This window comes from Acinonyx jubatus, chromosome B4 (assembly GCF_027475565.1).
Source record: "Acinonyx jubatus isolate Ajub_Pintada_27869175 chromosome B4, VMU_Ajub_asm_v1.0, whole genome shotgun sequence".
Classification (NCBI taxonomy): Eukaryota; Metazoa; Chordata; class Mammalia; order Carnivora; family Felidae; genus Acinonyx; species Acinonyx jubatus.
In genome coordinates this window covers 24,402,983-24,417,665 of record NC_069387.1, presented here as the reverse complement: position 1 = coordinate 24,417,665, position 14,683 = coordinate 24,402,983, and the positions used below count along the sequence as shown (strand labels likewise).

Below are 14,683 nucleotides of genomic sequence, written 5' to 3'. Positions count from 1 at the left end.
ATAGACATTTAGACCTAGATGTGCAGCAGCCATCTGGCAAGCATAACGACCAAAGCCACATATCAAAGGGGGTGGAACAAAAAGAAGGAACCTGTGTCCCTAACTGCATTCTGGAAGCAACTCACCAGCCCTAGACTCCCTACCTCTGGACTTCTTGAAAATGAAAAAAAGACCCCAAAACTTACTTGGTCAAGTCACTGCAGTGAACTTTCTATGACATGCAGAACACTGATCTCTTAAATGATACAAATAGCTAACATCACTTTTATCACTATCTGTACAAGTCACAGTGCAAAATCTTTTCATCATATTCCACCAAAGACCAACTGTGTGTATTTAAGATGGCTGATTAAGGGTGCACTAGGTGGCTGCAGGCAGCCATTTGTTTTTAAGAATTTTTTAAGGTTTATTTATTTATTTATTTTGAAAGAGAGAGAGAGAGCAGGGGAGGGGCATAGAGAGAAGGAGAGAAAGAATCCCAAGCAGGCTCTACACTGCCTGCACAGAGTCTGACCTGTAGCTCAGGGAAGCTATCTATTTGGTGTAAGAATGGAAACTAAGATTCTGACTGGATCAGTAACATTCTCAACCAAATGACTAAAGGAGTTATACTTTATCCCAGTTTATTGCTTTTATATATCTTGGCATGGCTTTATTCTGAAAAAGGCATGATTACTTTCTATGAATTCCACTATTTATGCTTGTTTAATCCTTAAAATATAATCAAGGCACTTCTATTAACAATAAGTAATAAAAACCATGTCATTTCTCATTAACCTTTTATTTTTAACTTAGTTTTACAATAAAGAAACAGAAAAGAAGTAGATCATTAAAAAAATACCAGCTGTCCATTTAAAATTTTAAATGAGTTTCTTGTTAAACAAAGCAGTAACACTATATCCTATAATTACATCTTTACTTGTATATACAAGAACTGTGTGCAAAGTGCTTTTCAAACTATAAAATAAGACTTTGGAATAGGATACAAATGATTATCCCTAGGAGTTAGTTACTTCCCATTGCCTGTAATAAATCACAATTGCTTCATTCTTAATTTGCATTTAATTTATTTATTTACTAAGAGAAAAGCCACCATTTTCTGATACCAGATTGATATCTAATTTTTGAAAATAATCCCTGATCCACAGGTCTGAACCTTATTTTTACATATAATTCAGTTACTTGCTTCATTTTCCCCCTCCCCTAAATAGAGGACAGTTTTTAAAAAGCAAATATTAGATAGACACATTTTAATCAAGATGTGATTAAAAAATAAAAAACACCAAGTTACATGAAAGAAAAAAATAAGGAAAAAAGATTCTTGAGGAAAGCAAATTGTATTCTTACACTTTTTTTCTTCAGGCAAACACAGAACCATCCTCTATGCGAGGGATGGGTTTCTTTCTTAATGAAAACACTCTGAACACATGATGCTTGACCCAACATCACACATACCAAGAATGCTTAAAAATTATTTGCTACTACGCCTTCGAATGAAAGAAATCTTTAAAGTACAAGGGACATCTAAATGAGTGAAGGTCTGGAAGACATACAGGAAGAATAATTCCAAACAAAGCCTTCAAGGATCTAAATTGCAGTCTTTTTTTTTAGTTCTAAATGGGAGCTGGGGGAAGGACATTTAAGTTTACATTAGTTGGATGTGCCTTATTCATATGGAAGCATATGGCCCGCTAGCTTGCAAATCCTTCCATGACCCCTGTGAAATAGGTGTATCTCAAAGATTATACCCCAAAGGAAAAACGGAGGCACTAGGAGGTTAAGAGTCCAGTCTGTGTAGTTTACCAGTTACAGAAAAGTGATTTTCATGTGTTTCCTTTTTTGACCTTTGTAAAAACAGTATAAATAAGTTTTCATCTTATATTTCAAAGCACCCTATGAAGCAGAAACAAGATATCCTCAGTTAAAGAACAATGATTACAAAGAAATAAATGTATACAGTTGAATAAAATCTTATCAATGATCTACAGGCTCAGAGTATACTTTCAGACCTACTTGAAGCCCATTCATCATTCCCATCAGCAGGTTATGTCTATTCTGTGTTCATCTGTAAAAAGTAAGCCTGGTACATAGGGCTCTACTTTGCAGTAATGACGCCTGAACACTCAAGTCAGCGCTGTGAATGCCCAAGAGAAATTACGGGCAGCTCACAAAGTGGACGTAGAGAAGATTCTTCCAGCAGTTTTCTGCTCCTTGGCATGGCAATTCAGTGACTAGGATAGAAAGTTGATTTAACTCATTTGAAGTTCACTCCTGGTTTGCATTCTTTCTCATATTTAATTTAGAAAATTAAAAATATCCAGTTATAAATCTGATCTCATTATCACAACTGTACCTTGGAAAAGCAGCTTATAGTTCTCTATGGGAGATAATCAGGTAAACGTGTTACCAAACAATCATTAATAATTTAATGTCCTTCAAGTTTAAGGGTAGGGTAAGTCTATGTATGCTACTTGTAGCCTAGTTGAGATTAGTTATTCAAGTATCAGCAATATTAGTCCTTAAAATGTTATATTTGTGTAGTGCAAAATATATATATGTATATATGTACACAAACCAAACTACTGGACGACAAAAAGAAGTGTAATCATCACAAACAGTTAAGATACTCTTGTGGGCTCCACATTCCATTTCATTCTGAGGTCATCCAGGCCCAGTAATCTTCTGGAGTAAAATACCATTTTCTTCAGTTCAGTTTTCTTTAAAGAGAAAGTAAAAACCAATTTCCTATGAATATAAATGCAACCTGAATATGAAACACACCCATACCAAGGAATTATCTGAATGAAAACACAACAATAATATTCACATTCAACATCAAACCATAAAATTACCAAAAGTCCTTAAGAAATGAATTCACATCCTTTTCTAGTTGGCTTAATGCAATTTCGAAATTTGGGAATTATTTTATAGCAGGAAAGTTGTGAAACAAAAACGCTTAACAAAACTACCAAAGGTTGATAGATATACAACCTAGATTACTTGTTTAATGAACAGATAGTCCATATCTGTTACTTTCCAGGCACTGTGCCAGGCACTGGGGATTCAAACATAAATGAGGCAGGCTCTCAGCTGTCAAAAGAGCTATCAGGTTAGTTGCTTGTGGCAGGGGAGACATGTAAACTAACAACTTGGATAGGTAACGTGATGGTTTTAGTGATAAAACTGACTGAAGGAGTGATTAGAGAAGGATGGGCTTGTTAGCGCAAGATACAATAATCACATATGATCTCAGGTCTGGGAAAAGTCCCACAGCTATAAAATCTCTACATCCTCCCCAGCATTCAAGATACCAAAATGCGTGAAACCCTCTTATTACAGATTCATTCCTCACCTCCACAGAAATGCTCTTATGCAACCCCCTTGGCAGGAGTGATATTTTAAGTAATCAGATCATCCCTTATCCTCTGCAGAAATCCTCTTTATGTACACCTCCCTGGCAGGAATGACATTTTAAATAACCAGATCAATTTTCACATAACATAAAGAGATCTCTTGAGGCATGATGGAAAACAAACAAACAAACAAACAAAAAGGACCCTCGCACCAGAACAGAATTGTAGGTGGTTCTAAAGATTAACTGTCTGAGTGAGGTTTTAGCAGAAATGTTAGCTGGAAGGTGCCTGAACAGTGAGCAACACTTACTAAGAACCCACATGATGAAGATTTCTACACAAGATCCTCTCCAGGTTTATAAAAAACCACACAGCTCTCTGAACCCCAATCTCCTACTGTAATAAGGAAACAGAAACAGACATAAATGCCCAGCACTATCTTCAGAACTATTTGGAATGTGTTTCAGGCTCTTTGTGAGATCTGTCCTTTTTTCTTTTTAAATTAACTTGCAAAATGCAGGGCAAGGTGTGATAAGAGAAGAAAAGTTACAGAAAACAATAGATAAGGGATGAGGAAAACGCTCTGCCCTTTACCTTGCCCTCTGAACTTCTGCTCTGGCTGTACCGCTGAGATTCTTTCCCCTTCTCAGAAGCCTGGGCCTGACTTTTCCGGGCAGTTCCATCTGTCCCAGGTTCCATTTGAAGAGTGTTCCTACAGAGAGCTTTCCCACACCTGTCCATTTTACCACCTCTGTACTGAAAGTTCAGTGCCCACAAGAAAACTACATTTGTGTATTTATGAATCTGGGCAGAATGATAAAGAAAAGTGGTTACAAAGGTCCTTTCCTTCAAAGTAATAGCTTAAGAGTAGTCTTTTGGTCTGAAGAGGTCTGCTGTCAGTATTTTACTAATGGGTAATTTTACTAGAATGGTCAGGTGAGGTGAGTGGGGAAAGGCAGACCCACAGGAGGCTGCTCAGGGCCTAATTTTGAACAAGAAGTCTCCAACTGTTTCTGTTCATATCACATTCAGAAAAAAATGTGCTTTTTTTTTGTTTTTTTTCTGATCCACTGCAGAGTGATAATGCGAGAAATTTACTTTTGAATTTTTATTCTTCTACAATGGGGAAAAAAAAATCAATCGGTGGACCCACTTTTAATGTTTAAAAACAAAACATCTTTTTAAAAAGCTTACCACAGAGGTGCCTGAGTGGCTCAGTTGGTTAAATGTCGGACTTGGTTTCGGCTCAGGTCATGATCTCATGGTTCGTGAGATCGAGCACCCCTCCCTCATATCAGGCTTCAAACTGACAGCGAGGAGCCTGTTTGGGATTCTCTCTCCTTCTCTCTGCCCCTACCATGATACTTCTCTCTCTCTCTCTCAAAATAAATAAACTTAAAAAAAAGTTTACCACACATAGCTACTTATTTTATATATACATGGAACTGTTTGTTACCAGATGCATAGTTATTAAATAAGATAAAAAGAAAAAATTAAAATTAAATAAACTTTAAAAAATGAAAGCTTTCTGCATCATATGGTACTTCAGTTTGCCATCCTACAAATTGTGACCATTCAGCCATGCATTCGGTATGCCTCCAATTTACTGTAAGGGACATTTACTGTAAGCCTCCTACATGCCAGACATTGTATTAGGGGATAAGACACAGGATGGTCCCTATTATGAATGGGGTATTCCATGCTTTTTCCACCCTAACTGGATTTCTGGATCTTTCTCCTCATCTCTAGCACAGAACTTGTCTGTTCCAAACCAGACACACCGCGCTCTAGTTTTCATTCCTGTAACTATCAGATTAAAAATTGCTACATACTTCCAGATTAAAAGATGTCCAAATCCCCTCAAAGCTGAAACTTATTTCCATATGAAATATGGCTCTATCTCCAACCTGCTAATCTGTTCTGTATATAAGCAAACAATACCTAAAAACACTATCTGATCAAAATGCAGTTGCACAGTGCTAAATAATTGGTAATTGGGAAGGACTAAACACTTAACATACTGAAAACTTGATAAAAATTCAACAAAGTGGAACATTAAAAATCAGTAATAGTTTCTCCATTTGGAGACCTCTACAAATAACTGATAGGGATACTTAAGGGAAATGGTGTAGACATCTACTAGTAAGAAGTAATCTTAAAAAAATATTCTAGGGCCGCCTGGGTGGCTCAGTCGGTTAAGGGTCCACCTTCAGCTCAGGTCATGATCTCGTGGTTCATGGGTTTGAACCCTGCATCGGCTCTGTGCTGACAGCTTGGAGCTGGGAGCCTGTAGCGTGTTTCAGATTCTGTGTGTCTCTCTCTCTGCCCCTCCCCCACTAGTGTTCTGCCTCTGTCTCTTAAAAGTAAACGTTAAAAAAAAATTTTTTTTTAATTCTAGAAAAATTGCAATTTTTGGGGACTGCTGAAGCAAAGTAGTTGTTTTCTCTTTCAGTCTTTAATAAGTGACAAGCTGTTTCAAACCTAAGCATAAAATAAATTATTAACCAAAGTAAGCTTTAGGGTTTTTGTGCTGTGCCAAATTTCTCTACTCTCCAATCCTCAACTTTTTATAAAGGAAACATGAAAAGGAACTTTGAAATGCATTGCAAAATATGTCAAAACCTATCTTTAGTGCCACTGTGCCCTGCTGCTTGAATCTAGCATTCTTACTACATAGTGAAAAAAAGCTTTGGTTCTTTTTTCCTCCAATTGTCAGGGAAATTAAAATTTGAAGCACTGTGTAGCACTAAACCCAACCATCATAGGAGAAAGGTAAAATGTGTGAAAATTAGAAAGGATTTAAACTGGGGCACCCGGGTGGCTCAGGTGGTTAAGTGTCCAACTTCGGCTCAGGTCATGATCTCGAGGGGAGTTCAAGCCCCATGTGGGGCTCTGTGCTGACAGCTCAGAGCCTGGAGCCTGCTTCGGATTCTGTTTCTCCCTCCCTCTCTCTGCCCCTCCCCCCGTCATGCTCTGTCTCTCTGTCTCTTACAATGAACAAACATTAAAAAAAATTTGAAAAAAAAAGAAAAAGAAAAAAAGAATTTAAACTCAGGTTTGCTGAACCCTTAACAAATCTTACACACACCTGAAATGACATCTGTAACAAATGCCTTAGGAAAGAGGTAAATAATACTGTGAAAGCAATCTGTGCTTCTGAAATCCTACTGAAATTTTTTTCAAGTGAGTGGGTGTATTGGAAGAACATTAATGTGGCACAGAACTTATTTAGTTCTTTTATGAACATAAATAAAATTGTCTTAACATAAGCTGGAATCAGGAAGACTGATCCATCCAAATCCCCATGCATTTTAGTTTCTCTGCCATCAACTATGATCACTGGAGCACTATTTACATAACTAGTATGCTGCTTGTCCCTTTTAGAGAAGCGAAACGCAAATGTCTGGTTTCTGCTTTTGTTAGTGTAGTTAATTAGGAACTTGGGTTGTTTGCTAGAAGAACATATACCCTTAATTATTTAAACTTGCAGATTCTTAAAAATGTGTCTCTATTGCACAGATTTAAGAGAGCACTTAAAATGTTATTATCAAATACCCTATTTCTTCTCCCCAACTGTTGTTACTTAATGGGAAATGGTGATAAAATACAAAAACACAGCAAGTGAGGCCATCAGTGAGGTAAACAATTGTCTATATGCCCATCCATGGAATGTAATTCAGTTTGCACAGTATCGAAAAAAAATACCTTAAGGATTTCCTTTGACCCAAGAGATTCAGCCTCAGGTTCCTAACCTAGACAACCTCAGAGCCCTGTCAAGGATCCCAATCTATTATTCTCATACCTTTTTGAGGTATCTCCTGGCATCCCAAACCGGAATTTTGGCCCTCAAATTAGAAAAATCTCTATTTCTAGAGATCATCAACCACCTGGCTAAAATATTCTGGAATGTCCACGTCTATTCCAAAGGTATAGACAGCATGCAGGCATTATTTATTTATCCCTTGTCTAGAGTTCTTTAACATTAGAAAGGGCCCAAAATAAACATCAGATTCTAATTTTTTAGTCTAACAAGTACCTAGAAATCCGCTAGACATCATTTCCAAGGTAGTTTCAGTCTCAGGATCAGTGCAGAATGTTCAGTATGACAATGTATCTATAAAACAGAACTGTCCTCTTAACTGCTGTTGAAAGCTCTGTCTCCTATAGGTAAGATTTTGCATACTATTTTGAGTTATAAAGCCATAGCATTACCTTCTCCTTCTTTGATAATACAAATGCACCAACCACTGGGCAATAAAAGGCCATACGATAGCAAAAGTTAATGCACCAGGAGACATCTCGAAGGGCCACCAAGATGGTCTCTGAGAAAACAAAATAAGCTGGTCACCTGTCTACTACATGTATAAACATAAAAAATACCTAATTCATATTTTAGAAAATATACACCTTAATAACAAATCTCAGTCCTGCTAAAGAAGGAAGATATTCAGTATCTCAGAGCATAATTCAGTAAGTAGACTTTTAGGAGTACTTTAGACTTAAACAATAACAAATATATTTTAATTTCAAAGCTCTAAAGGGTAGATTTCATCTGGAATACTTTAAGAGCCTCACATAATCTAAATTTATTGTAAGTTATTGGAAACCCTGGGACTTAGATTTAAGAGAAGAATTTCTTACCTGTGAGGGAGGCTGATGACTAGTCTGTAATGTTGATGATTTTGCCTATAAATACAAATGAAAGTGATTTAGCTTTGACAAAATGAGAAAATAAAAACAGTAATTCTTCTATTTCCTATCTTTTTTTTTTAAGGCAAAATATTAGTTTAGTATTTTTTTCTGTTAACTATGCTGTGATTATCCTGAAACCCATACTGGTCAAATAACAAGGTCCCTTAAATTGCTAGTCAAATAAATATCTTTGACATTTTATATTTTACAGATCAAATTATATAAAATTATCAAAATAAAACCTCAAATTAGTCTACACCGTCACTTCTTTTATACTGTTATTAAATTACTGAACCAGGGGCACCGGCGTGGCTGTCGGTAAAGTGTCCAACTCCTAATTTTAGCTCACGTCATGATCTCAGGCTCCTGAGATCCAGCCCAATTTTAGGCTCCATGCTGAGCATGGAGCCTGCTTAAAATTATTCCTCTCCCTCCCCTTGCCCCACTAATGCACTCTCTCTCTCAAAAAAAAAAATTATAAATCAACTTTTCTTATTAATTCTTTAATTTCCATACAAATTACCTTTTACACACATATCCAAAAACCGCAGCCTTATTATTAAAATTATAAATAATATTCATAGATCTGTGTTGCAAAGTCATGATAAGTTGCAACACAAGAGGTATGGCAGATTTGAGAAATAAACTGTTAGTGTTGAAGTTTGTTTTTTAACTTTTCCCCAGCTTTATTGAGTTATAATTGATAAATTATATAAATTTATGTGATGATTTGATGTGTATATACACTGTGAAATGATTACAATAATCAAATGAATTAACACATTCCTCATCTCACATAGTTAACTTTTTTGGGCAGGGGGAGGAGTATTGTAGGGTTTTCAATGAGATATCTAAACTGAGTCGAAAAATTTCAAATTAATTTAGGAAACTTATATCCCAATTTGGATCACAAGTTTCCTTATAATAGTTGTTGGAAACTTATTAGTGCCATTTGTCCATTTATTATAACATGAGAGAAATGGTATGAAAATTAATGAGATCATTCATTCGTTCATTTAACAAATATTTACTGAGCGTCTATTATGTACCAGTTACTACTCTGGGCATTAGACATAAAACAGGAAGCAAAATGACAAAAAGTGCTGTCCCAGTGGAGCTTAAACTGTAATGGAGAGATACAAATAGTAATGAATAAATCAGTAAAATATACAGTGCATCAGGCAGTGATAAACACCATAAAGAAAAATAAAATAGGGAGAGGAGATGAGACATGTTAGAGGAGTCGTCTTGAAACTTTACATAGAATGAACAAGGAAGGCTTTCATAACATTTGAGCAAAGACCTAAACAAGAAAGCTGTATGCTAAGTGGCTAACAGGGGGGAACAATCTTCTGTACACAGGCAGTAGCAAGTACAAAGACCCAAGGTGGGAGGGAGCCTTCAGGCAGGTTCAAGGCACAGCACTGAGGTCTGTATGCTGAAACAACCAAAGCAAGTGGTGGGAGGAGACAGGCTTTAAATTTACTTGTTGTGGGTAATTTGATCTCAAGGACCCCAGTATACCCTACTGGTAAAACTCTTAGTTGCCTCTAGATGGTACATTAGTCCTCACAGACCATTAAGGTGTTAAAGAAGTATACTCAAATTGCCAACTGCTGAAAGAATCTGGACAAGGTAACGATTTTTATATTAGTTGTAATTGTACCTTGTAGGCATAACAACATTTAACCCAGAGATTTACCTTAAAATGTTTCTTTAGACTAAATGGAATAAAGGGTAGAGTAACAAAACTGGGCTCCAGGTATATGATGACTTATCCAAGGTCACATTAGTGTGATCTTGAATGGAACTCGAGGGGATCAAATCCCAATGCAATGACACAGCTATTCTTCATTAAAGCAGCAACTACTAACAAATACTAAGGTAGAATCAGAACTCTACCTTAGTAGATGTTGATCATTAGTGGATTTCTTTCCTAAATAATAAAGGGTCTGGAAAGGCAAATGAAGATTCCCAAAGACCCTTGCTCATATCTACAAAGCACTGACGCTAGCTGTATAATTAACAGTACGAGTTTTTGCTTTAATATTTACCCATACCTGTTGTTAAAGAAAAATACAATCAGTGACACTTGTGAAAGCACAGTAAGGAAGACTTTATTCAAGGGAAAAGGGGCTATCACTGGGTATAGGGACTTCTACAGTCAGGGGGAGACAGACTGGGCTCATTTCCCAATACAGTATGGGCAAGGGTGAATTTAGTGTAAGGAGGAGGGCTGAGATCAGTGGGTGGAAAATTCCTAAGAGGGAACATCAGGGGTAAGGGAGATTCTAGTTAAACTGATCTAACAGGATTCTTGGTGAAGATGGGCCCAGGTGTTCAGAAAGCACCTCGGGGAAGGCAGAGGCTGAAGAGCCTGTCTGGTTAAACTGACTGAGCAGGGTTCTTGATGAAACTGGATTTTACAAAGAAGAAGTGAAGAGATGCCTAAGAGAAGGTTCAAGAGTCTGATTGAAGTTTAATTGAACAAAGAATCTTTGTTGGTATCAAGTGGCTTTTATGTAGCTTTGACATAGTCAGAAATTCTATTTACCATTCTATTCCTGGATTAAGCTAAGGATTACCGAATTTTTTTGAAAATATTTTTGAAAGGAAAAATCCCACACAATTGTAACCACTGCAAAGAAACTATGAAGACAGAGAATTATTTAAGTTAGGTCCTCTCTAAGGCTGTGAACTTCCTGAGGGAAGAAACCAAGCAGTCTTATTATCATTGTTATTGTCACCACCATCATCTCATGTGACAATATGTAAATATCACATGAATGTTCCAGGCACTGTACTATGCATTTTAATTTATCCTCTGAACAATCCTATGATGTAGGTATTATTAGTATTTTCATTTAATAGATAAAGAAACTGAGACACAGAAAAGTAAAGTAACCTAATTGAAGATCAAACAATAAGTGGCAGAGGGCACCTGGGTGGCTCAGTCGGTTAAGCGTCCGACTTTGGCTCAGGTCATGATCTCACTGTTCATGAGTTTGAGCCCTGCATCAGGCTTTGTGTGGACAGCTTAGAACCTGGAGCCTGCTTCAGATTCTGTGTCTCCCTCTGTCTCTGCTCCTTCTCCCGCTCACACTCTGTCTCTCTCTCTCAAAAATAAAGAAACGTAAAAAAAAAAAAAGCCTAAAAAAAAATAAGTGGCAGAGTCAGGATTTGAAACCAGGTAGTTTGTTCTAAGGTCTGCTACCCAGTACTGTCTCCGTTTTCATTTATGTGTCCACTACCCAGAAAAGTATCTGGTATGTGGCCATTCACCAAATATTCATTGAGTGAATGACTCTCAGACACTTGCTGTGATGGAAAGTGCACTGCATGAGAAATCTGGAAAGTTTAGTTATAGAACTGGCTTTGCCACCAATTAAGAATCTCTCTGTATCTCTCCTTCAGAGAGATATCTCTCTGTATCTCTCCTTCATCTGCTGAACTAGAGGTACTGAACTAAATTTCCTTTAGTTCTACAATCTACTACTACTTTGCCATCAAATTACTTCTTTTCTTCATCCAAATGAATTATGCAAAAAAAAATTTCGGGGGGGCGGTGTGGGGTGCAAAAAGGTGATCTTATTAAAGCATTGGGACAGGACCCACGGGCAGGAAGAGCTGCTGTGAATAATGCAAATTTTAAGGAAAAAGTCCTTAACATGTCAGAATCTTTTTTTGGTTTGTTTTATGTAAGAAAAGAGTGAAAAAGAAAACTTCAAAAGATAAAAAAATCAAAAGAACTTTTAGCAGAATTTCAATACCAATGAAGACATTAAATGTATATAAATTACTCTTTTAATTTTTTTTTTTCAAACGTTTATTTATTTTTGGGACAGAGAGAGAGACAGAGCATGAACGGGCGAGGGGCAGAGAGAGAGGGAGACACAGAATCAGAAACAGGGTCCAGGCTCTGAGCCATCAGCCCAGAGCCCGACGCGGGGCTCGAACTCACGGACCGCGAGATCGTGACCTGGCTGACGCCAGGTCAGACGCTTAACCGACTGCGCCACCCAGGCGCCCCAACAAATTACTCTTTTAAAAAGTCACAGCATAAACTATTCAACATGGAGGTAGAGGTCAATAAGCTGGAACTGATGTTCCTGAAAGCTGACTCTGATCTGGATTACTTTCAATACAGGCTGGAATATGAAATCAAGACTAATCATCCTGATACAGCAAGCAAGAAAAATCCAGTTACACTCTTAAAGGAATTAATTGTCAGCAATAAAGTCTGGATATCAAACTTTGTATGCATGCTTTAAACCAACTGCTGTAGAGCAGGAAGAGATTAAAAACCACATTTGTGCTACTGTTGATAAGACTATGACCGTGACACAAGAACTACAAAAGTGAATAGACGTGGAGCTGTCACCACTGACTAAAGAAAACTGCGGCAGAGCAACTAAAATCTTTCATGTCACACTTATGAATAAGTGGACTTGGAAAAGGGAATTCTAAAGGGAATTCTAATGGAGAGGGGACCCATTCCAGAAAGATTTAAGAAGATGTCTTGTTAGCACTTGATGACTAGAAGTGGGGGATGGAGAGCAACTTTTGGCTTGGGTGACTGGATACTAATGCCTTCCACAAGAGAGGGTCCTATAACACGGGCAGACATTATATGAATAAAGTTCAGCCAAAAAGATGGAATGGGAATAAAGGGATTTAAAAATATATATGCATGTAGGGTCTTATAATTTCATGAAAGGAAGTCACGTAACAGTATTTTGCATTTATTTGCTTTTGTGTAATTGGGATAAAATGGATGTCCTGGCCTATTGTAAAAGGATATTTATGTACTATTGTTCAGTCAGATATGAGTGAGCATGCTTTGGAAATTAAAGGATAGAAAATAAATAAATAATTAGTCACAGAATAAGAAAAGGCAGACTACTGGAACAGTAATATTCAATAATACTAAATGAACGAATGAGCTTTCCATCATGGTTAGCCATTCTTTAATATAGTTTGTATTAATCTAGGGATAGTTGACAAGATCATGGGCCTTAAATATATTTTTTCTCAAGCTAATACAGAAAGTAGATTTTATTATTAACGAAAGATACAAATAATCAACAAGGTGTTCATGGACTCATGAACATCAACAAAGTCACAGTCTAAGTGATGATAAAATGTACTTGACAATCATTGAAACATGTACAATAGAGAAGCCTTGTGATAATCTGAGTTACTCAAAGGATAAAAAAGCTAAAATATTCATAGGAGTTGTTTAAAAAGCCTACAGTAGTAGTTTCTTTAAATGAATCTGTATTTAATTTGTTTATCATGGAACTGAAGCACATCTTTGATTAACTAACTTAATATCTTAATTAACTAACAATATCTCTTACAGCATGATGCTTCAATGCTGTACGTGTTTTTTTTTAATGTTTATGGGGGGGGGGGAGAGGGAGAGAGAAAGAGACGGGGAGGGGCAGAGAGAGGAGACACAGAATCCGAAGCAGGCTCCAGGTTCTGAGCTGTCAGCACAGAGCCCAACATGGGGCTCGAACCCACAAACCATGAGATCATGACCTGAACCAACCTGAGCCACCCAGGTGCCCCCAGTGCTATATAATGGGTCAGACAGCCTGTTTAGTTGCCTTTTTCTGCAATAAACATTACTCCAAGAGGAACAAGTCAGAGGACAAATGGGGCACAGCACTAGTAGCCATCTGAAGGCTCTGCAGCCAAGTCCTGGGATTATCACAGCCAAATCCAGGGATTATCATAGCCCAGCCCCAAACTGTGAACCAAGATGAACTAGCCCTTCCTCTGAACCTTTTTCCTTTCCTTTAGTACCTCCTCCATACTTAACTGTCTAGTTTTATTCAGTACAGAAAGAGCACTGATCTAGGATACAGGATGCCTGGGTTCTGCTTTAGTTTCTGCAATGACTTGCTATAGTGCGTTTTCAAAGGTTTAATATTCTTACTCTTCCAGGGTTAAATAACTGCGAACATCAAACTATGACTCTACATTCCTCTCTGGCTTTAAAGTTTTGATCCTACAACTAATTTACACTAAAGAATTGGTAACTTAATATACTATCTCTACAGCATTTTAAAAAGAAGTCAAGGGGCGCCTGGGTGGCTCAGTCGGTTAAGCATCCGACTTCGGCTCAGGTCATGATCTCACAGCTTGTGGGTTCGAGCCCCGCGTCGGGCTCTGTGCTGACTGCTCAGAGCCTGGAGCCTGTTTCAGATTCTGTGTCTCCCTCTCTCTCTGACCCTCCCCCGTTCATGCTCTGTCTCTCTCTGTCTCAAAAATAAATAAACGTTAAAAAAATAAATAAATAAAATAAAATAAAATAAAATAAAAAATAAAAAGAAGTCAAGATAGAGGACAATGTTTACTACAAAAGAGTGACTCCTTAATAATGAACTCTAAAGCACTACTTCCTTGAACTGCACTATATAACATCCCTTTTAAAAAAATTTTTTTTTAATTTATTTTTGAGAGCGAGTGCGCATGTGCGCATGCACACACACACACACACACACACACACACACACACAAGCACGCACAAGTGGGGGAGGGGCAGAGAGAGGGAGGGAGACACAGAATCCGAAGCAGGCTCCAGGTTCTAAGCTGTCAGCACGGAGCCTGATGTGGGGCTCGAACCCATG

At 37.5% G+C, this 14,683-nt stretch overlaps 1 protein-coding gene and 1 pseudogene across 7 annotated transcripts in view; one reads left to right on the top strand and one right to left on the bottom strand.

Annotated features, from left to right (window-relative positions):
• Positions 1–762: 762 nt before the first annotated feature.
• ACBD5 (acyl-CoA binding domain containing 5) overlaps positions 763–14,683 on the bottom strand; it is a 46,312-nt gene continuing 32,391 nt past the window's right edge. For 4 of the 7 annotated variants that reach the window (XR_003425271.2, XR_003425269.2, XR_003425270.2 and 1 more), the window contains 4 exons: positions 7,995–8,039; positions 7,566–7,675; positions 3,353–3,454; positions 763–2,717 (listed from right to left, as the gene is read on the bottom strand). Coding sequence is in view for 3 of the 7 variants with exons in the window: in XM_053225415.1 (XP_053081390.1) it covers positions 2,705–2,717; positions 7,566–7,675; positions 7,995–8,039 (168 nt within the window). In the remaining 4 variants the exon portion in view is untranslated. The remainder of the gene's footprint in view (positions 2,718–3,352; positions 3,455–7,565; positions 7,676–7,994; positions 8,040–14,683) is intronic. The other 3 variants (XM_053225415.1, XM_053225414.1, XM_027073687.2) reach the window with 1 other exon arrangement.
• LOC106973550 (spindle and kinetochore-associated protein 2-like) lies at positions 12,109–12,967 on the top strand (annotated as a pseudogene).